The following is a 21,973-nucleotide window of genomic DNA, read 5'->3' on the forward strand; positions in this document are numbered from 1 at the left end:
TCTTTTCTTTAGTGTTCACTTGTCAGCTTTGACCGTCTTCCCCAGGGTGAGATTTTTCCTTGTGTTATAATGAGGAACAGGACTTGTGCTCTTTTGCATGTGTTGCCACCAAAAGTAACGTTTCAGCCAGGCTCAGCAGCAAGGATGGCAACATGCAATAGGAACCATCCCACATGAGATTTAGATTAACTACTCTTCCATTTGGTTCTTATAAAGCCTCAACAGCATGATCTGATTTGCTGTATTCCTGTATTCACATAATCCATCATTAATTGTCTGAGTTAGGAAACGAGGCTCTTCTGTAGAGGATGGTGGGAGACAGGCTCCCTTACATTCAGAGCAGAGCCTCACTTTCTCAGGCCGCAGCTATGTTGTTTTATCTTTTTATTGTTAGTATGGCTTGTTTTTCAAGCACTCTGGGGTGAGAATTTGGGGGGAAACAGTAATGCTCCTATTAGAAATGTTACATTTTCACTGCTTAAGCCTAGGGGAGCTATGCAGTTGTCAGTGGCTCAGACCTCCAGCTTCGGCAGGGATGGAGGAGGCAAGGAGTGGCCGTTCCCGCAGCATGCGCAGCCCGTCTCCTCCTCCACTTGGGCAAGCTGTGGGGCTCACAGGGGACAACCGTTGCAGCCACACGGCTCCCATCAGTGGTGACAGGAATGGTATCCTCTGCTCTCTTCTTCCCCCAGGGAGTGCAGGAGAGCAAGTAGGAGCAGTCTGGGCAGGCAGAGCTGCTTACGGAAGAGAGGTGGGGTAGAACTGCACGAGGGGAGCCTGCCCCCCTCCATCCCCATGCATGGGAGGTGCAGAAGCTCTGCCCTCACAATCTCTCAGTCCTTTCCTAGCTGTTTTCCCCCACCTAAAACTTTTTGGCCCTTTCCTTCCCTCCTTTTTTCCCCCAGCCTGTTGAAATCTCTACTGCCTCTTCCTGAAACTTGCTTTGCCAATGTTGAATTGCATTTTGCCATCCCACAGATGAGGACAAACTAAACTACTTTATCTCCATCATTTGGGCAGCAAAATGCAATTTGCTTTCGCTTGTGTTGCTGCAGATCTTTGAACCAACTCTGGTCTGGACRCTTTTATCACTTTGCAATCTAATCTGCTGAATACCTCAGACCTTCTTGCACCGGAAGAAAATGTTTTTTAAAACAAGATAAAAAAGCATGTATTTATGCATGCAAAAACCCACAGTGATATATATGTCCTCATATATCTCCACATGTATGTATGTACATGTATATAAATAAAAAAAATACATATAACACTTTGAAAGTCCACACCTTACTTGCTAATGTCAGCTACAGTTGATAGACAGCTAAGTCAGACTCTCTTTATAGTCCATTTCTAAAATGAAACCATAAATTTTAAAGCCAGGCTTCATCATTGCAGAGAAAAAAGCTTTTCCAGCCTATTGATGAAATATAACATTTGATAGGATTTATGAGGCCCAGATTCAGGAGGATCATTTGCAGAGCACTTAAAGCAGCTTTTTCCTGCCCTTTGCCTTCCCTCCCCTCAAATACACATACCAAAAAAAGCCATTAGTAATGAAAAATTATTAAGGAAGATTTTTCTTGATTCTGTACAAATGTCAGTTTGAGAGAGAAAAAGAGGAAGAAAACAGTTGCAGGAGTTTTTACAGTAAAGAGGTCTAACTAGAGTCAGGCTGATTATACGAGAGGAGTACTGACTTTTACTAACTACAGCGTGATTATTTGTTTTAATAGTCATTTACAATGTGTGTGTATTTTTTAATAGTACTGTATAGAATTATGAATTTATTTTTTATCACATTAAGAGATATTCACAAACCAGCTTCCTAAAGTTAAAAATAAAAATGATACCCAGCTTCTCTGTATCTTGATAAAGTTTCCTTCTGGCTTGTATAACTGGAGTGATAATTTCAGAGGAAAAAACATCTTCTGTAACTTGTGATCACAGTATCTGTCAAATGGTAGGAAATGAAGAAAACTGCCAGACAGTGTCAGATTTATTAACAGCTCTAAGAAAACCAAAATTAATGCATTTTCTTGTCTTTGATGGGTTGAAATGTCCATGTGCTGTACTTATCTTAATGGACAAGTGAAGGAAGTAGCACTCATCAATTAACTCTCTCATTAAGCTGACTACAGCTTAATCTGGAGCACATGCGGGAGTGCTGCGTGCTTCCTGAGCCATACCTCAAAGGTGTTACGGCTGTTGGTAAGCAGCGCTCATGCTCCGGGTGGCCGGGAGCGAGGCAGCTCCACGCTGCCTTCAGGAGCATGAGGCGGGAGCGTGCAGTCCCCAGAGGCAAACTGGGCGATGTGGGAGGGGGCCAGCCCCACCAACCCCTACTGCTCCAGTTAGGAGGGAAGCTGGTGGCCTGGCTTCCGTTGGAAAACTGCATTTCCAGCTGGTAATAACCAGCTCTTAACCATTTGGGTTGAAAACACCTATGTGGGAGGTGTCCTGAAGCTGAATTTATATGGAACATGATGACAGCTGTTTTGGGGGGGCCTGGAGGGAGGCAACAAAGGTCTGTTTTGCCTCTGTAAAAAGTAAAAATACGAAGCATATGGTTCTTTTCAGTAAGAAGCTGTAGTCTTTCCATACCCTGGAACAGGGGCTTTATATTTAGGAAGGGAACACAGCCTAGTCCTGTACCAGACTGTGCCTTTTGCCATCCCCTGAACGTCGACAATTTGACTGAATTGTGAGACTTTGAGTACTTCCCACACACATGATAGAAACTTGGCTGCTGACTTTGCCAAAAGTGTTAGTCTTGATGTGCCGGAGCCTAGACATATTTTCCAAGTAGTAGGTTCTCCTGGCTGCAGGGACCAGAGAGGTCCCTGGTGCAGGAATAGAGGATGAGGGGACCTGGATATGACCAGTGTCCCCCTGCTCTTATGAGACACCTTTCTGGGAGCAAAAGGGTCAGCCGGTTTGAATGCCAAATCATAGGAAAAGCCATGGAGGGGCAGGACAGGGAAGAGGCAGGATTGCTGGAGCAGCTAGAGCTGGGATGAATAAATGAGGTGTATATGGGGAGGTGCTGGGTCAGGGCAGAGCAGTGGGAGATAAGTAAGTGCTTCAAAGTAGAGGCAGTTCTTTCCTTTTGAGAGCTTGACACACTGGAAGCTTAATGCATGTTCATGAGCATTTTGAAACAATGCAGAAAGGAAGAAGAGCTGTCTGGTGTCCCAAGCCACCTGCAGCCTGATGGTTACTAGCAGACTGCCTTGTGAGATACTTCTGGAAGATCTCAAGGAGTACTGGAAGGAGAGTGGGACTAAAGACAGCAGTTGAAACCATATGAGCAAATGTAAAAGGAGAAACTGAGAAAATTAAGGACAGTGTTCCGTATTCTTTGGGGAAAGGGAGAGGATTAATTCAGCAGAGATATGCTGAACGCTTGATTTGGCATTCCTAGGACATCCCAGCCGAATGTGGAGAGAGAGCCTTGCTCTTTCTCTTCAGGATGAGATACACAAAGAAATTTGTGTGTTGTTTGAAGTCTGTGCTGGAAGATTTTGTGACTTCGTTTTTTCCATCTTAATTTAACATTTTCTCAATACAGTTACTAAAAAGGAGGATGGACCCTTACCTTCCATCTTAAATATCTGAAAATCAGCCCAGACTTCTCCAAGTAAAACAGTGGGAGTAATTGTAAGGGGGTGCAGTGGAGCTGCAGCCCTAATGAGAAGGAGCTAGCGATGCTGTGCATGTCTGAAAGTCCTGGAGCTCCCCTCGCTCTGCTCAATAATAAAAAGTAATAAAGCTCCACTTTTAACTTTAGGCCTTTGAGTTCAGAAATACTTCTCCAAAACACAGTTCTGCTCAGTGTTTTATTTTGTTGACATGGGACTTGCAATGAAGACTGGTTGAAGGAACGTGCGCCCCTCGGTCTTTGCAGAGGGGAACAAAGCGTGGTGCAAAGCCCAGCTGCAGGGGAAAAGATGCCCCCAGAGGGGAGGATGCTGGAAAGCTGGGTAGGGTGGCCTTGAAGGCAGCAGAGCTTTGCAAAATCCATCAACTGCTTCAGCATCTGGCAGGGTTTCTTTTGAGCAGTAACCACAAGCTAAATTTGCCATATATAATTCCTGAGAGAAGCTAGTGGTAAATGTTGTTTTGACATTTGAGTGTGTTCCTGTGAAGCTTCTCAGATCTGAGTTATAGTTTGGAAATACTGCCCTATCAGTAAGAGAGCCRAAATGAATTTACCTTCAGAGGTTGTCTCTGCAGTATCATTGCCATAAAATTTCTAGCCCCTTGCACTACTACAATGTAGAAAATATAACTGAGTCTCTCCTGTACCTCTATTAAAAGTTCCTTGTGTCATTTCAATATATATTCAGAATGGGTGGACTTTGGATTGCTGTATTAGAGTTGGGGTGTTCCAGAAAGAGTGAGTATGGATTATACTTCTCTCTGTGAGAAGCTTCATAGATTATAAGGACCATTCTAGCATGCTCAAATGTGCTTTTGTTCTGCTGTGCATTGCACTGTCAGCTAGCAAAATGCATTAGAAATAATTTCATTTGTTATCTTTCCTTTTCTTTCGCTTGTAGTTAGAATGTTAAATGCTTTCCTTATAAGGCTTACATGCTTCACCTTGCATGTGCCAGTGGCTTAATAAGAACATCTGCTGTCTTTCTGTAGCAAATCTGATGATTTTTCTATGCACGTATATTTAGTTGTACATATAAATAGAATCCAGGCACTGTTAGATGCGTATGAAAGTGCACGTCAGATTGAAATGGTAACATATGAGGTTTTCTGCAGTTCCATTTATGAAGTATCAAGTTAAAAACAAAGCTGTGAAGTAGCCAGATAACTTTTTCTTTCTGCTGCGAAGACATATGCTTGTACAGGCTAACCCAATTAGATCTCTGATATATGCTGAGAATGGTCAGTATATCATGTGTTGTATCATTGTCGGAGAGTTGCTTTTTCATTGTGGTTGGGCTTTTAGACAGCAGAATGTAGGAGAGCGTTGCTCCAGATGTCTGGCTCCTTTCGCCAGTTTTGTTGCTGTCTACAGCAAAATTTGAGTTTTAGCTCAACAGTGCAAATTCCCTTTGAATCTTTGGATGCCTTAAACAGTGTAGTGCTGGAATACGTGTAAATGTCTACAAAGTATGGTGATTGGAGTGGCTGGTTTAAGAGAAGCTATAAAACGGTTCCAGCTGGAGTGCATTCTTGAGGTAAGCTCAAAATACGCTCCAAATTGTCAGCACACTACTCAGGAAAAACACAAGAAACAAATCATCTTTAGTGTGCTTTGCTTCCTTTAATGCACATAAGGATGGTGTAAATGGAAGCCAGTCAATTTTCAACAGTTTGTGTAAAATTGTCCCTAGGTTTTACTTCTATACTTCAGTATTTGTGAATAAATGCATTCCACTGGGCTGTGCATGTACGGTTATTGTAAGTAGATCTGCATGTATTTCTGTGGACATAACACTGTGTATTTTAGTAAGTATTGTGTATCTGTCCATTAGTATTTATGTGGAACTGAGAGCTTCGGTTCTTGTAATTTTTAATAAACATTGATGGTGTTAGTAGTTTATACTGAGAATTCACTATGCTCCATCAAAATGGCAGCTCTAATTAGGTTCCTTGAATTAGCTAATGGATTTTGAGAAGGATGGCTTACAAAGCTCTTACAGCTGTCCAAGATATTCCTGCCATGGCACAAAGACAAAAGGCCCCTGGAAGCTACAGACTTTAAAGCTTTAGTAGAAATGTGGTTGACAGTTAAAAAAGATAAATTACATTTGTATTCTTTTCCCCGTAAAAGTCCTGATACTGGATTAATGTTATCCTAGTAGTGATCATTCATTAAAAACACCAAAAAAAACCAACTTTATAGCATGGATGCATTTTGGCTGGAGATCTATCATTTTCCCTGACACTTTGCACGTGGTATAAATAAATTCTTTAAAAAAAAAAAAAAAAAGTGTAAACTGTGTCTGTAACAGGATTGCAGACATAGAGACTTGTTGAGCTGAGGCTGATATTTTTACCTCATTTCTACCTAGGCCAGATATTATAAAAACAAACCACAGAGAGGATTAGTTGCTGCCACTCCAATGGCATAAATTTGCATGTGTGTAGAATGAAGAATATGGTCTCTTACGTGAAACTCAGAGAAGTAATTTCTATGAGAAAATGGATAAGTTACTCCTGGCTTTGTAGTTTTCAGCAAAATGTGTTTTCGAATGTGGACAGCATCATCTGCTGCGAGCAAATCCTTAGATCCTCGATCCTTGCCATCCCCAGGGAGAACAGAAATCCCCACTGGAGTGAATCGGCACCCTCGCTGCTTCCTGCTTTTGCTTGGTGTGCTAAAGGCAATTCCAGAGGGACTCCCGAATGGCTAATTCATTGGAAGCCTGTGGAGTACTTATTATTTCAGCTTTAGCGATAAGTTTAATAAACTGTAGTGCAAAAAAGCAATAGTCTGCAAATGAAAAAAACTAGCTGCCAGTTGCAGGCAGGTGTGATAGCCATTAAGAAATGGAGCTACATTTCCTCGCAATGATTTAGCATTCAGCATTTGCTTTGTTGAATTGTTAAAGCTGCTGTAAATGAAGTTGGAGGGCTGAAAATCTGTTCTGTGTGTTGGTGTGACCTATCTATTGTAAATATGCCAGCTGCTTTGCATCAGTAAAGTAAAATACCCCCCTCCCAAGCCCTGTTGTAATACAAAGTGCCAAAAAAGGCAATTTAAGTATTTTGCCATGTAAATCCAGAAGAAATTACCTTGGAGAGAAGGCCCTCAATTATGCCTCACACGTGACTTCTGCATGATGGATAAAAGGCATAATTGATATCATCTTTAGTGAAGAAACCAGAAACTGTTGCATTGTCTAGAGGCTACTGAAAATACCAGGAAAATCTGTTTTTCATTATTTTCATTGTGTATTGTTTATAGAGAGTTTGGTTGTTGTCAGCAGCCGAGTCCCTAATCTCTCTGCTTTCCTAGCCCTTTGGAGACACGTGCACATCTCGGATCAACAAGACAGCAGTAAACTGGTCACATGCCAGAAACACAGACATTGCCATTAGCCAGCCTGAACTATAAGCATCTTTTTTATTATTATTAGTTAAAATCTAGTGATTGCTTCCCTTGATGAGATACAAAGCATTGAGCAGAAAAAAACGATGTCTTTTCTTTCAGGTAAAGATAACAAGCTGGCTATAAACAAGATGATGTCCCCTTTTTTTCCTTCCCCTCCACTTGATTGCAAATAACATGTTTCTGCTGGAGCAGCACATACCACGTCTGGTGTTAGGATGAAGTTAAACCTTAGTGTGCCAGTTCTGTTCCCTAAAGCAACAAATTAGGCTATACCTCCCATTATTTCTGGCCAGCTGTAGCCAGCTATAGGTTATATAGGAGAGAAAGGGAGACGAGAAGTGCCCTTGATTGAAGAGATGATGCTCATTTGAATGTCTAGGCCATCTGCCATGACAAACAGGAAAAGGTGTTGTATGTCATGTGAAAGGAGGGAAACATAAAAGGACGTTTCATGTCAAGCCACTGAGAGATGTTTTATAGACAGTTTGGAAAAACTGAAAGTGATACAAATCTGTTAGTCTCAATCTCCAAATAATTCTTGTGAGGCTTCTGTAAACATGTTATAAGCTATTTTGGAAAAGAAAAGGTTAATGGCACTGCAAATTCATATCATGCAAGGTTCTCTTCCCTTCTTTCTTCCTAATGAATCTCTAGGAACCTAAGAATATTATCTTCTTTCTCTCCACTAAGCTTCTAATGTCAAGGGGTCAGTAGTGATGGTACAGGTCAATAGGACTCAATTTACATCCAGACAAATGGTAGTCATGTGCTGCCCTAGGAGTCTTTGACCTTTTGGACATAAGTGGTTGTACTGCTTTTATGTTAGCCTAAAGAACTGAGAGGTGACAGCGTATGTTCCACCAAAGAGCAGTTATGACTTCTTTTTAAGTATTGTAAAGCAGATTACGACTCAGGGACATCAGTATGTAAGTTCAAATAAATGTAAATAGCTACTTCAGTGAAGTTTGGTTTTGTGCGGTTTATCTGTGATCCTTAACTTTGTGTGTATTTACGCACACATGGATGGAGAGAAACATATCCACCTACTGCTTCTCTGTCAGCCCATCTATCTGGACCCTTTCAGGCTAGTCCTGTCTATATGGAACTGGGCCCACCGTCTTCCTTCCAGCCACTCTTCACAAGTTTCCAAATCAGGTGTCCTACTCAGGCCTCTTTCCACTGATACACACTGTGATTGTGTATACACAAGATATATTCCTGCCCTGAGCAAGAGAGCAAGTGGTGTAGAGCCCAATAAAACAGTTCCCATAGTTCCAGTAGCTAGCGAGCCATGGTTCTTAAATTGGGTCCTCACTGTGCGATGTGCATAGCTGAGACCTGAGCTATTTCTGTCTGAACGTCAGAGATGATCCCAGAGCCTACAAGGCAATATGGGTACTGTCAATGAGGTACTTCTGACAAGTCTTTTATTGCAATATCATTCATTTACTTGAGTACATATGAAAACAACAAATGTTCATTTCTTCCTAAACTCGCTTTCCCTTGGTGGGTGACAAAGATGAAAGCTGAAATATTGTAGAGTTATGTTCTTATCATTGATTTTCTTTTTATCGCTTTCCACCATTCTTTTTATTCCTTCCTACTATTAGGGTTGCATAAATATCTTCCTAAGCAGTGTAATACTTCAGGGTGGGAAAACAAGGGCTGGAACTGAAAGAATAATGTCTTGAATATTCATTTGTTGTAACTCCAAAATGAAAGTTTTACCATAAGTGAAATATTCTCTTACTCACTCTGTTGGACTCCTTTATGTTGTGCATCTCTGTGCAGACCAGTATGTTCCTTTCAGTCTATAAAATCAGTTTTGGTTTATAGCAGATTGTGACTGGAAGATTGTCCATTCTCTTGAGTCAGTGTGAATCGAGTTTTGTGTTGTGTTTGTTTGCTAATGGAAAATTCACTAAAAGAAAAAATTTTCTTTTCTTTTCTTTTCTTTTCTTTTCTTTTCTTTTCTTTTCTTTTCTTTCCAACTTGGAAACAGAAGTTGTTTGTTTAGAGGCTGACAGTCAGCTGGGTGAAATCAGCGTTGGAAATAAGTGGCTGGCAAAAAAGCCCTGTGCAATATTAATGCATTTAGGAAAACCACTGGAAACAAAATGTTTATTGCCTCAGAAAATGTGTGTTTATATACAGCTTTAAGTGGTTCATCTTAGCCTGTACATGTGACACTTGTTTTTAATTTTGTGCTATCTAGAGAGATGCAGTAAGAAGTCACTAATTTGAAAAATGACATTTTTAACCTGAATGATTGAAATCCAGATTAGTTACTCACAGGAAAAATAGAGGGGATATTTTTGTGCAAAAGCTGAGCCATATTGTATATATTAAATACTAATGATGATGTTTTGATTCACTGAAAAAATAACTCATCTTTCATGTTAGGAATGCCATGGTACTGCTGTGGTGCTTGCTCATCTAGCTCTACAGAGATGATGGAATGAAATTTCACAGTCATGTTTTAGATGATGTTAGAGGGACTTTGAGGAAAAGCCCGTGCCAAATTACAGTTTCCATTTTGTTTTGGGACACCTATTCTGACTTCATGCTCAAGTGGCCGTTTGTAGATCTTTGGCACCTTCTGGGCAGTCTTTGAGGTGCAATGGAGCAGTCGGAGCCCATCAGCGTTGCTTGTCCTTTCTTTGCTAAAACACCGAGTTCCCTACCAGTAGGGGAGATGCAAGAGCATAGATACCCTCTCTTCCCAGTTCACAGCACATGGAGGAAAAGCTTTGAAAAATTCTGCTCATCTAAGACAGGAGACTTTTGCACCATAAGAAGCAACCTGGCTAACATGGCTAACTAGAGGGCCACCTGACCAAAAAGTCAGTGGACACCCAAAACTCCTGGGGGTACAAACCAGGGCAATCGCTTTTAGGATTTTGCTCTTTCCATCATGGATGTGTAAATCTTTTGTCTTTTTCCAGTAAACTGTGGATAAGAAAAGTCTTTGAAAGTGCATGTGGTCTAGTGGTTGGATCTGGACACACAGACTGGTCTGAATCCAGAAAACAGGACTGGGGAGCTGTCGTGACAGCAGCTCTAGAGCAATTTTCTTTTGTGACATTCCAAGTATATAACACTGGAGGAAGAGAATATTATCAGTCCTATTTTGCAGACAGAGTGTCTGAGAGAAGCAGAAGTTTAGACCCTAATCGAAATGAATGAAATAGTAGGCGACTTTCCGCTACTGTCAGCAGTTCCTCACTGAAACCCAGAGCCCACTGTTGTAAAGCAATTGAGGCATCTGACTTCCAGCAAACTTTAAAAAAAACTCTCTTTAAAATTGCAGTAAGCAAAAGGGAACCTGTTCAGTGACTCTGACAAATGCAGATGCAAGGCTGCAGCCCCTGCTTTCTGGCGGCTGTCTGTCTAGCTAGTGATACAGCCCAGCAACCCMGAAACTCTTTCTTTCTTTCAAGCCAGAAGATAGCTTTGGTTTGTAAGGCTCATCTCCAGCAAAACTACAGGATGGCTGATTGTTTTTTTCCTCTTCTGATTGTTCATATGAGATAATTATGTATTTTATTGTATTATTATTTATATATCTTTTTTTTTTAATTTCCCCCCAAAAAAGTCCTTGCAGTATGTGCAGCTTATTCAGACTGTTGAACTTCTCCTCTTAAGATTACTTTGTGCTTGGGATTTTGGAGGGTTTTTGCTACCATTGTATGAAATCAGCTTCTGAATCTTCGCTAAAGTCTATGTAAAGTTTCTCAGATATTTTTCCCCACCTACATGTTCTTTAAAAACTTCCCCCAAAAGCTTCAAGTTCCATCCCAGCATCAGCCACTTCTGAGTCGGTCTCCTTGCATTTAGCGCAATTGTAGAAAACCATCCTGAAGTCAATTGTCAAGTCTTCTGTTCCCATGTGGAGTGAATGGTTCTCTCTCAATTTTGTTGTGACACCTGAGAAGTTGGTGGGTCGGTTAGTTGTGCCTGTGAGCCCGTGTGTGTGTTGGGGGGCAATGGGAAACGTGTGGTTGTGCAGCCCTGTGGGAAGGACTTGCAGTGCATGGCAGAGAAGGGAGTTTTCCACTAAATTGTAGATGTGACGAGGACAGTTTATATCTCCTTGAGGAGGGAGCGCTACATTAAATGTGAAGCTACTGTAAAAGAAATGTCTCCTGTCCTTACTAGTCTTTGTGAAAAGCTTCAGTAAGTCTCCTTAAAATAAATTGACTTTGATTGGAGTATTGTTTTTATATTTCTTCTGTAAGTTCAGGTTCCTTTTCAGTATAAATAGTTATGCATCCTAAACATTTGAACCGGTATTCATCTATCGTTTCCCTGTCTGAGAACTGCTATCTGATCAAACCAATATTTTTTAATTATGTATTTATAGGCAGATGAGAGAATAGTTTACAGTCAATGTATGATCTTCTCTGCAAATCTTGGAAAATTGTGGGGTTTTTTAATATTGCCTTATCGGTTTCTTTTTTATATTACTGATGACTTCATTCTGTTTGAATTCAATGCTTCAGTTTCTTTGGGGTAAACTAATAGATTATGTATGCGATATTTGCACAGTGCTGATTGAATTCATCTGGTGAGTTTGAATGTGGTTCATATATTCACATAATTGTCGGGAGCCAACTTGAAATTCAGAACTGTTTCGTGATCATTGCATAGGGCATCATATTCATCTCACGTTATTCAGGAGTGGGTAAAACTTTCATGGGAAGCTGCATACGCAGCTCCTTCAGAAGCCAGTCTTTTATATTTGTGCCTATAAACAGTGATGGAGAAAAAAAAATGATTTGTTGCRTCTTAAGCTTTCTCCTAAGAAAATGAAGCTGCTGTTGTACTGATCATCCCTCTGCCAGTCTGTTCCCACCCTACCCCCACGCACCTTTCTAACAACTTCTGAACGTACTGGCCAATTTTGATCAGATTTGACAGATGATGTTCAAAGACACTAAGTCACCATAAGTTTCATGAAAAAGCAGCGAGAGAGAGCCCCAGATTAATGCCCTTGCCAGGAGGAACACTGCAGTGTGAACTTAGTCACATTATCAGACACCAGAGAATCCGCATGAGAGGAGAGGCACAGAAAATCAGACTTCATGGAGCTGCTTGTTTCCACAGAGATTATGCTTGTGTTTTCACACTAATCCAGATGGATAAATTTCCATTTGGTGCTATCTTTCATTCAAATATTCTTACTCATTCTCATGGTTAGGTTTTGTACTTTAATATGGCATGGCAGAGGTTTGCCAAAGAAAAAGCTGTCAAGCCCAGACTTTTAATATATATATAATCAATCTCCATTTGTCCTGCAGCTCCTTCCACTTGCTGGCTAGATGGGCTTTAGCAAAAGGAAGCTCACCTAGAGGAGATTTGCGGCAAATGGAGTGCAGGCTGCTGTTGCTGCTTCTCACAGTATTTGACACTCTGCTTGAATGAATGAATCTCAAGTTTCATTCAAAAAAAGAAAAAAAAACTTTATGATATTTTCAGATTACCTCTTCAGCCAAAACATACTTGGAGGTAAAAAGTGGGTATGTGGCAATCAGACCACTGGTCGCAGGTGCTAATACAGTTTGCAGAGAGCTGCAGGGAGCCAGAGCAGCTTGATTCAAACCAGACGTTGCCTGTGTTTCCTTGCTTCCCCCTCTCAGCTTCCGCTGCTTTGGGGGTAATGATGTTGGCCAAGCAACAAGGACAGCACTGCACTTTGGGCCTCTTCTGTATGGTGGCAGCCCTAATTAAACTCTTTATTTTCTGTAGACACAAGTACAGTCAGAGGCTTTCACAGGTATTGTATTGATCTTGCATTGTGCTCCAGAATTCACTGTCCTAAGTGGTATCCCCCATTAGCCAGTCTCAGTCCCAGTATCCTGGAAACTGGAGAGGTTCTCCACTAGTTAACGAGATTTCACGTGTGAAATTGTTCACATGCAAGGACAAGGACTGTGGAAAGAGTCAGGAGGAAAAAGAGGGAATGTGCATTTTTTTTTAATAGACCACAGAGTTTGTACAAGCTTTCTGCACCGTCTTGGCAGATGATGAGAAAAATTTCCTGTGCTCTGGAAAAGCTGGGTAAGCCAGCCAAAGAAGCTTGAGACCTCGGGGCTTTGTAGAGGAGAGGGGCCCAGATCGCTTAGGAGCCGGGGAAGCAAGTCATTCCAGTGTTCGCTTCTCATGGAAACATCCTGATGCTGCAAGCAAACATTCCCAGTGCTGCCTGCATGCTCCATTGCATTTGCACTCTATATGAAATCTCCCTTCATTGGAAATTAATTTCAAACCTAATTTAGCCACCAATCTAGATAGCCATTAGATACTAGAAACTATTTATTATTGAACTGATGGGTTTATGTCCAATCTTTTATATGTGCTTTATAAATTCAGTTTGCTATGAAAAATCCTATAAACAGCTTCCGTAGAGTCTGGCAAACACAGGGGAAGGAGGTATGACAAGATGCTCCGTGGAGGGTGGTTCATGTGAATAAATCCGTCCTGCTGTAGCCCATTCTCAGAGGGGCAGAGTTAAGGTTGCAGAGTAAGAGAATATCTGAGGATGTGCTGCAATAACCAGGTTTTATTGGTGTTGGTTTAGGAGTGGCCCCAAATGAGTTGTACGTTAATCTCCTGTGAATGCCGGTAAATGTTACTGAGCCATGCAGTCAGTATCCACCCCAGTGCTGACTAGAGCAAGGCTAGAAATAGCTGCGGGAAACTTTTAGTTTATCCGTTTTGAATGTAGCTGTATTTTTTGAAGTTTTATTCTTGGGGATTTTCAGGTTGGGGTGGGGGTGGTGGTTAATCCTTCCAGGTATTGCATGAGCTTCCACGGTTGTGTAAGTCCAGCTGTAAGGTTTTGGAAGGCTTACGAGGCTCAAAACCCACAAAGACATGCGTGTGTTTAACTCAACAAACTGAGTAACTGCACTAGCTTTGCCGAAGCAGTCTGTAGAGCATGCAGTTCAGCGTGCAAGCAAGTCTTTGTTGGATTACTGCCTAATTACCRCTTTAAAAAATGGTGTCAAGATTTGATAGTGTGCTTTCCCATCTCTTTTGCCTCCCCTGTATTTTCATGGCTGATGTTTTAGTTCTTTGTATAATTGGGAGGGAGGTTGTTTCTTATGAGATAAAACCTTTTCTGTGCTTCTTTGTGAATAAAATCTATTCTTTACCTCGAACAAATGTAATTTTAGGGAAATTCCACATTTAGCGTGGGAGCAAAAGGAAACATTTTTCTGGCAGCTTATCATCATCATCATCATTATTATTAAAATATGATAGCCATTTATAGTTGCTCATAGGAATGTTAAAAGTTTCCTTGTGCTCCCCCATCTGTCTGCATCCATCTGTTGTCTCTTGTCGTGTACTGGAATTGTAAGTTCTTTGGACAGGGAGAGTCTTTTTTGAAAACGGGGATCAAGTTCACAGTTAGGAGCTTTATTAATAGAAGAATGCAAAAATAGGGGTGATGTGAGCTACTATGCAGGTCAGGACAGTCAGAGGTTCACAGTGCATTCGTCTCACAGGTGCGAGTACTTCGCGTGTGTGCTCAAGTGGGTATCTGGCACGTGTTTAAGATACATGTGTACAGATGAGTTTTATTTAACTGTTTTTTTTTTTTTTTTTCCCTCAGCAGCTGTCCAGGTGGTGTGAATGCTGATCGTATCCAGAAGCTACGGAAGGAGTACCATCAGGCCAGGCGAGAGGGCTTACCTTTCTATGAGGATGATGAGGGAAGAACACAACCATCTGATTACGAGCAGCGTTGGGTAGGTCCACAGCATGATGCAAAGTGCTATTGCAGCATTCAGGGTTTGCAGAAGATGCTGGTTTGTTCCTGCTTTCCAGAAGTCGTTGTGTCAACTTGACATGAATTTGGGTTTTGTAGAAATGAAGAAATCTTTTAATGCCCACCCACCAAAGACAATATGGATATCCTGAAAACTTGGCTAAAAATAACATGTCTATTCGCTGTATTGATTTAGGCCCAGGTTTCCTCTCTCCCAGGGGAGGCCCAAGATCTGCAATCCTTGCCAAACTTTCAGTCACATGTGGTGGCATCAAGGCTTTTCAGCAGGATTTATGGTACTCTCTTAGTTCATCCAGTGATTCCCTCTGGGTTTAATGAGAGCATTAGAAGAACAGACTCTCACTGTGCTTTGCTGTAAAGTGAGAGGGAGGAAATGTAAGCATGTCTGCCCCTGCCCTTCCTTCTGCACACAAGCCAATAGCAGTCTGGCCATGATACATCTTCAGTCACTTTTATGAAGTGAAAAATGGAATATTTTGCTCCTCTTCCATTAAAGGATCTTAAAATATTTTACCAATGGTAAGGAACTGTTAGAGACATACTGTATTCCCTCTTGTATATCTGGGAGTCACAGGACACAGAGACATATAATCTTTGGGTAATCTATGGTAGAACCAGTGATAAAATCAAGAGCATCTGATTTTTCGATGTGTTAAATGCAACAGCTATGGCCTATAGGATCAAACTGTAGCACTGAGGAGCTTCACCTCAGCAAGATTTCAGTGCTGGGCTCTGTCTCTTCAGAAGTAAATATAATCAACGAGCATTCAAAAATGTAGCTCTTTGACATGATGCCATTTATGCTATATTTAAAATTTTAGTTAAGAGAGCGCCAAACAGATAGACCTGTGTTTAAAATCTTTAGAATCAAAATAGATTTGAGGTTTTTACTAACATCACCATTGTTTTTAGTGCCCCCTACGCTATCAGTGCAAATGATGAAGTGAAATCTTTAGCGGCTGGGGTGATAGTCAAARAAAAATCTTATGTGAGACTAGATTTTATTGCAACCACAGAGAGATACAGTTAAAAATGATGGTTTTACATAAATTAACATATATATTTGTTTATTAACCCTCAAAAGTGTTTTTGTATATATTACTCTGTTTTAATTACCAAAAATATCACCTTCAGCAAAATAATTCTTTCCTTAGAGCAGTTAACTTCAATCTGCTGCCTTGAATTTTGTCACCCAAATTGGGGAATCTATGTAGCTGCCTTTCTTCTTCTGAATAGCTATTGCAAACTAAAATTAGAATATGCATCAAATGTGTCCATCTCTTGAAATCTTACAGCATATTAAGTGTCCTGACAGGGACACCAGACCTGCCCAGTGGTACATCTTCAGCAACCTGAGGATTTCTACTTCTTATCTGAAACTGATAGAGCTTTATTAACTCTCAGAGGATGTTCAGATTTGTGGTCCAGCGTAGCTTCCTAAGATTCACAAAGGCTCCTTGTAGCTAATCCCTTTTAAGCCTTTCCTATTAGGTGTAATGCCCAGAGATTACTGATGTCCAAAGCTTTGCTTTTCCTATGAGGTAAGTTATACTTAATCAGAGCACCTGAAAGAGAGCTCTGAATCTCTCAGTCTTGAACTGATTAATAGGAGTGGCACCAGGACTGTTTTGGGTTTTTCTTCAAATGCAGAATATTTTTAAACATTTTTGTTGTGAGAAATGGCAATCTGCTTTAAACTCAGAGTCTACCTTAAGGGCTGTAATACTCTGAAACTTGTTGCTGCAACAGTTCCTCCTGTTGAAGTGGCTTACAAATTTCAAAGACTTCTGGTCTCTCACTGCAACAAAATCAGGGTGCATCCACTGATCCATCCAGCCTTGCTTTGGTCTGGACAGCAATGGGGCCACAGCTCGCTCTCTTTTGGCTCCTGTCTGGAAGTTCTTGAGCTTTACTCTGACATGTGGTTTTACTTTTAAAATATATATGTTACATTCATACATTCAAAGGAAGAAGAAACAAAAATAGAATCAAAATATTAAAAAGAAAACAAATGTCTCAAAAGCATCTTGCCAGGACAGTCCTCTAGACATTTTATAACTAATATCATGTTTCCCACCTCAGACTGCTGACCCTTAGCAGTACTGTGGTAACACAGATTGAACAACAGCTGATTTTCTCCACTTTTACTCATCAGTGAAGAGACAGGCTGATGACTAATTGCATAATTGTAAATAAATAAAAACTTGTTCTAATCTCTAGGATGTCAGGTCTCTCTTTAAAGAGCGAGCAGACAGCTGAGGAGGAGGAAAACCTTCTGGTATAAGCTTTCTTACCTCCCACAGGAGGTTATGTCACCAGGGAAGCTGCAGCTGGAAAGGAGGTGCTGTGTCTCCCTATGTATTTTTAATACTCGATTAGTTCTTTCTATGCTTTTGTCAGTCAGCTGTTTTACCTAAGCCAGCTTTGCTTTAAGATGTCTTTCTAATGTACAGCAGCTGCTGTAATCACTACCCTCCATCTCATGAAACGTGCAGATAAGTTGGGAAATAACAGAGGATAATTTGAGAAGACACTATCCATGGCAAATCAACAGCCTCAGAAATGGACCCTGGGTCTTGTCCTCCAGAAAAGTATCTGAGAACTCATGAGGCAAACTTCTATCTGATAAAGCTGACATTGACAAGTGGCCTTTAGCTGACACTGTAATGGGACAGAATTTCTAATAGAAGGGGTATTTCTAACAAGCTACTTTTTTTAAAGTGGGATAAATCAAGTTAAAGTGCAGAGCCGGCTGAAAAGACAGTATTGTAAGGGAAAATGATCTCATGACAGGCAATTGGGATCCATAAATGTTTTAAAAATAAGGTCAAAAATTCATTTCAAATAAGCCTGCTATTCTCTCATCATCCGTTCCTCCCCCTCATCCATTTCCAGTTCTCCTCTGTTCTTCTCATCTGTTGTTGGAAGAATTTTTGCTCTCTTGCGCCTTCATTTTTTGTAAGAAGTAGCTGAATAATTCAGTTTAGTGGGTCTCCATAAACAGGCACATGTATATGGCACTGTCTGTGCTATATAGCCAGATCCTTTGAAATTCTTTCCCGTTTTCTCTGTGTTTCGGTTTATTGTTGGTTTTGCCATCCTTTGGACACCCCCCTGCCCCCCCAGTGTATAACTGGGATAAATGATAAGCCACATTCGATACGGTAGATCACAAGGCTTAAAGTAAACCTCAGCTAGACCTAGTTAACCAAAGGACAGGCTGGTGGTAAGCGTAAATATTGTCCAGGAAAAAAAGTACCTGTTGTTGTCAGTATAACATGAGATTACTGTGAAATGTTCTGACAGCCAGGACGTCTACTGGGAAGTATCAGCTCTCAGGACAGAGTTTAGGCATGTGCATACATAGTCATGTCTTCGTAGGGTGTCAGTTAGATAGTGAAAGCACTCATGAAAATATTCTGTAGAAACCTAATGCTAAGGGCATTGGGGTGCACAGAAAAAGATTTAATATGTTTATATAGTATTATCATATACAGCAGTATTAGTCAAACCTTGAGAGAAGTATGTAAGCAATAAGCCCCAGGAACTTAAACAGTCTCCTCAGGAGCTAGAGGGCTTTTGCATGAGGCACTCTCAGGGCTCTGGAGTCACAGACTAATAAAAGATCATGAGAAAAAGAGGAGGAGTTGTCAAGTCGAGCCATAAAGTTAGCGTGTGTGTCTGTGTATGTGTGCACTTGTATTTAAGGACTTTTAAATAATGAGGAATTAATCATCTATTTGAGGATTTACTTGGATTGTCTTACAGATTTCGTACAAATCCAGTTACTTAAAACATCAGTTCTTTCCGTCAGGATGGCAGTAAATTCTTCTTGAAACTTTCTTTTTTATGAATGTTGAAGGACTGCATGTAACCGAGGCCACACTGCGAACAGTGCTTCACCTGTCAGCAACCACATCAGCTTCACTGGATCCTATACCCAACATTATGTTAAATCATTCTAAGGGCTGTTTTCTTTCTCATTTGCAAATCAGATCTATAGGTTGATAAATAACCTAAAAATATAAGGAATCCTGTCTCTGGGTATTGGCTCTGAACCTTTTGATTGAAGCAAATCTGTGATGCACTGAGTTTTGTCAGTTCCCAGTTAAGAGTATGGAAGAAGAATCATGCCTGTCTGTGTTAAAGGCCAAGTAGTTTATTGTGTGCCTGGCAGGGGTCCAAGCCTAAAAATCAAACAGAAAAGAAAAGGAGTGTTAAGAACTGCATTATTTTTCCATAATGTGTCAAAAGGTTCTTCTATACTTGCTGCAGAATGAATAAGGAGCTGTTTGTGCTTTTCGTGATCAATTAATTCCAGGTTCAGGATGTTGCATTTCAAATAGGTTAGGTTCCCAAAATGCACAGACGTTTGTGTTGGACTACAGTTAGAAACCAAAACCAAAATTCCAACTTCTGGAATAATAACATTCCTCTCTTCTAGCGCAATGGGAGAAATGACAATTTTATGTACTATGTAAAACCATATAGCAGAAACTGCTATGAATTCCAGACTTTCTGAAAGCCCACAGACTATTAGTCAGTAGAAAACATTGAATTAAAAAAAAAGAAAGGGTGAATTACATGAAGTGTAGCAGCTTTGAAAACTGGGGGTCAGAAATATTTTTGTGTATGTGTTATTAAAACATATTAATTAAGAGAGGATGTAAAATACTTTACCAGGATGTATGATTAACTCACCAATCAAGAACTCTTTATGGTCGCTACTTCTCCCTGTACAGCGAAGGTTTCAGCTTGGGGTATGTTCTGAAAAGCTGTTCTAGCAAAGCAGAGATTCTGAAATTTGCAGGCTGGCTTTGGGGGTAGGTTTGGGGGGAAAACTGTTGTGTAGAAATCCCTGCCAAACCTCATGCGAAAAATAAACTATTCCAAATGGCACATGCAAGGAAAGCCAAATTCAATTCCATTAATACTAGTAATACAGAGTGACTCTTATAACTTGTTTGGAGTCATTCCTATTTACACAAAGGTTAAATTTGGCATAGAATATCTGAAGCAGAGGGGAGTCTGAAACGCTCGTGTCTTCATGCTAACACTATGTACGCGCTCCTATTTGCCGGGGGAAGCGGTTCTGGTGCCATATGTCATCATATCAAAGCCCACGGGTACTGTTTATACCCAGAATGTTCTGTGAACTCCAGAAACGCATCGTGTCATTTATCCCACGAGGTACCTCATCAGACGACTGGGTTTTGTGGTGCTTCAAGGCCGGGTGTTGATTCTGAGGCGGACAAACACCTAAGCTTTCCTGTTACTCCACAGAAAGAGCTGAAGTGAAGCAGACTGCCGCGTGGGGTGCTGCCAGGCTCTCCGGATGCACGCCTCTTCGCAGAGCTCCCGGCGCCGGGAGCCTCCGTGTTTACCCGTGCCCCGGCGCTCACGTCCCTTGYGGTTAGTGGAGGGTCTCCGGATGCCGCCCGAGCCGAGAACGTGAGGGTGGCACGGCAGAGCCCTGGCAGCTGCTGCACGTCGCCTCGGTGCGTTGCAAAGAGCCCAGAGGTTTTCTGTTGGATGTATTTCTCCTAATTTGGCGATGTGCTTAGGGAGGCAAGAAACAACCCCCTGATTGGTAATTGTATTGATGAGGGGAGTTGGTGGCAAGTAATCCATGCCGTAAATACTGTGCACAGTTGCTGYGCTGTGTGCTTAGGCCTTGGCTCTGCAACTTCTAGCCTTGGGGGCTCGGTTGTACGCGCACGGGAACAGCCGTTTCGGAGCTAGGCCCCGCGCCGACTGTGGGTCCTGGCAAGGGCATCATCACAGGTCTGCGTAGCCCACACCTGGCTCTTTGCCACATGCTTCATTTTCGGCAAGTTTTTGCTTTACAGTTTTTCATCTACTTGTGGATTTCCTAGATCATTTACCAGGTACGTGAACATGTGTCCACAGCCCTTGAGCATGTGCGTCTCCTCTGTCAAATCTCGGGCTGCGTCAYGTGGAGAAGGTGGAAGAGGACTGAGATTTTAACGCTGAGCCTTCGTGAGGGGTCACCAAAGCTAATACTTTGCACTTTGAACCTTCCCTTATCCTCAGTGAAACGGACTTTTCCATGACAGCTCGGTCCCGACCTCTAGCAAGTCAGTGCCCCACATACCRTCGAATCAAATACAGCTGCTGGTGGGTCTTGACTACAAGGGGAAAAAAAGTAGATTTCCTTTTAAAAGTGACCTCCCCTTCCTCAGGCCACTAGTAAGAGGCCTGCTTCAACTTCTGGAAAGAGGCCCCAGTCAGCACAACACTCATTTTTTTAAGCCCAAGACGAGTATATATTGCCATTGAAACTCATGTTTGTAGCTAAGCACATGCTTAGGTATTTATTAGATTGGGCCTGAAATCGGGCCTCAGATGTGACCCCTTCCTAGGCACAAATTGAAGTCTTTGCCTTTACCATGAGGTATCCAGGGCCCTTATCAGATAGATGCTGACAAGGTTGACTTCCTTGTGTATTCTCACAGCTTAATCTCCCTGGATTATGTCCTTGTGTAGTATGTTGTTGATTTAAAAAAAAATCTCTCTTAAATCAACAACAAAATTACTGATGATACAAACAAGTTGCCTAGCTACTTTTGTCCCAGACAGCACCCTAGTCAGAAAGATGTTGGTCACTGTCCAGTTGCCCTTACTGGGGATAATGTCCCACTAAAATACATTGTAGTTTTGACAAAGCCCTGCAAAATTTGTCCATTTAATGTCATAGAAGGAGGAATGACCTCAATGAGGCAAACTGCAACGGTTGACCCAGTGTGTGCAGAGCAGGGTCAAGGGTGAAAGAAGCTGGGGCAAGCAATACAACTATGTTGTTGAGGTTGTTACAGAGTACAAATCTTTTATTTGTTATAGTTAGGTATGTGACAGAAGCCAACTGAAATAATAGACTTCCAATAACTTTTGATTTCTGGGTTGAGTTCTTACATGCTGTGTCTATGCAGATCTTCTCACTATTGCAACATGAGATCTAAAGTGCAGGCCTAGGGTCTTCTTGAGTTTTGTTGAAGTTCCTCACTGCAAAATGCATTAGCAGAATTGCTTGTTAAATTGCATCACAGGCACAGCTTCGGTAGCGTAGGGTGTCAGAGTCTTCT

At 41.4% G+C, this 21,973-nt stretch overlaps 1 protein-coding gene across 1 annotated transcript in view; it reads left to right on the forward strand.

Annotated features, from left to right (window-relative positions):
- The window catches only part of PARD3B (par-3 family cell polarity regulator beta), a 411,041-nt gene that overhangs the window by 344,993 nt on the left and 44,075 nt on the right, over positions 1 to 21,973 (forward strand). The window contains exon 23 of the mRNA XM_026088114.1: positions 14,694 to 14,829. Coding sequence (XP_025943899.1) covers positions 14,694 to 14,829 — 136 coding nt within the window. The remainder of the gene's footprint in view (positions 1 to 14,693; positions 14,830 to 21,973) is intronic.

Source organism: Apteryx rowi, unplaced genomic scaffold, assembly GCF_003343035.1.
Source record: "Apteryx rowi isolate R43461 unplaced genomic scaffold, aptRow1 scaffold_12, whole genome shotgun sequence".
Taxonomy (NCBI): Eukaryota; Metazoa; Chordata; class Aves; order Apterygiformes; family Apterygidae; genus Apteryx; species Apteryx rowi.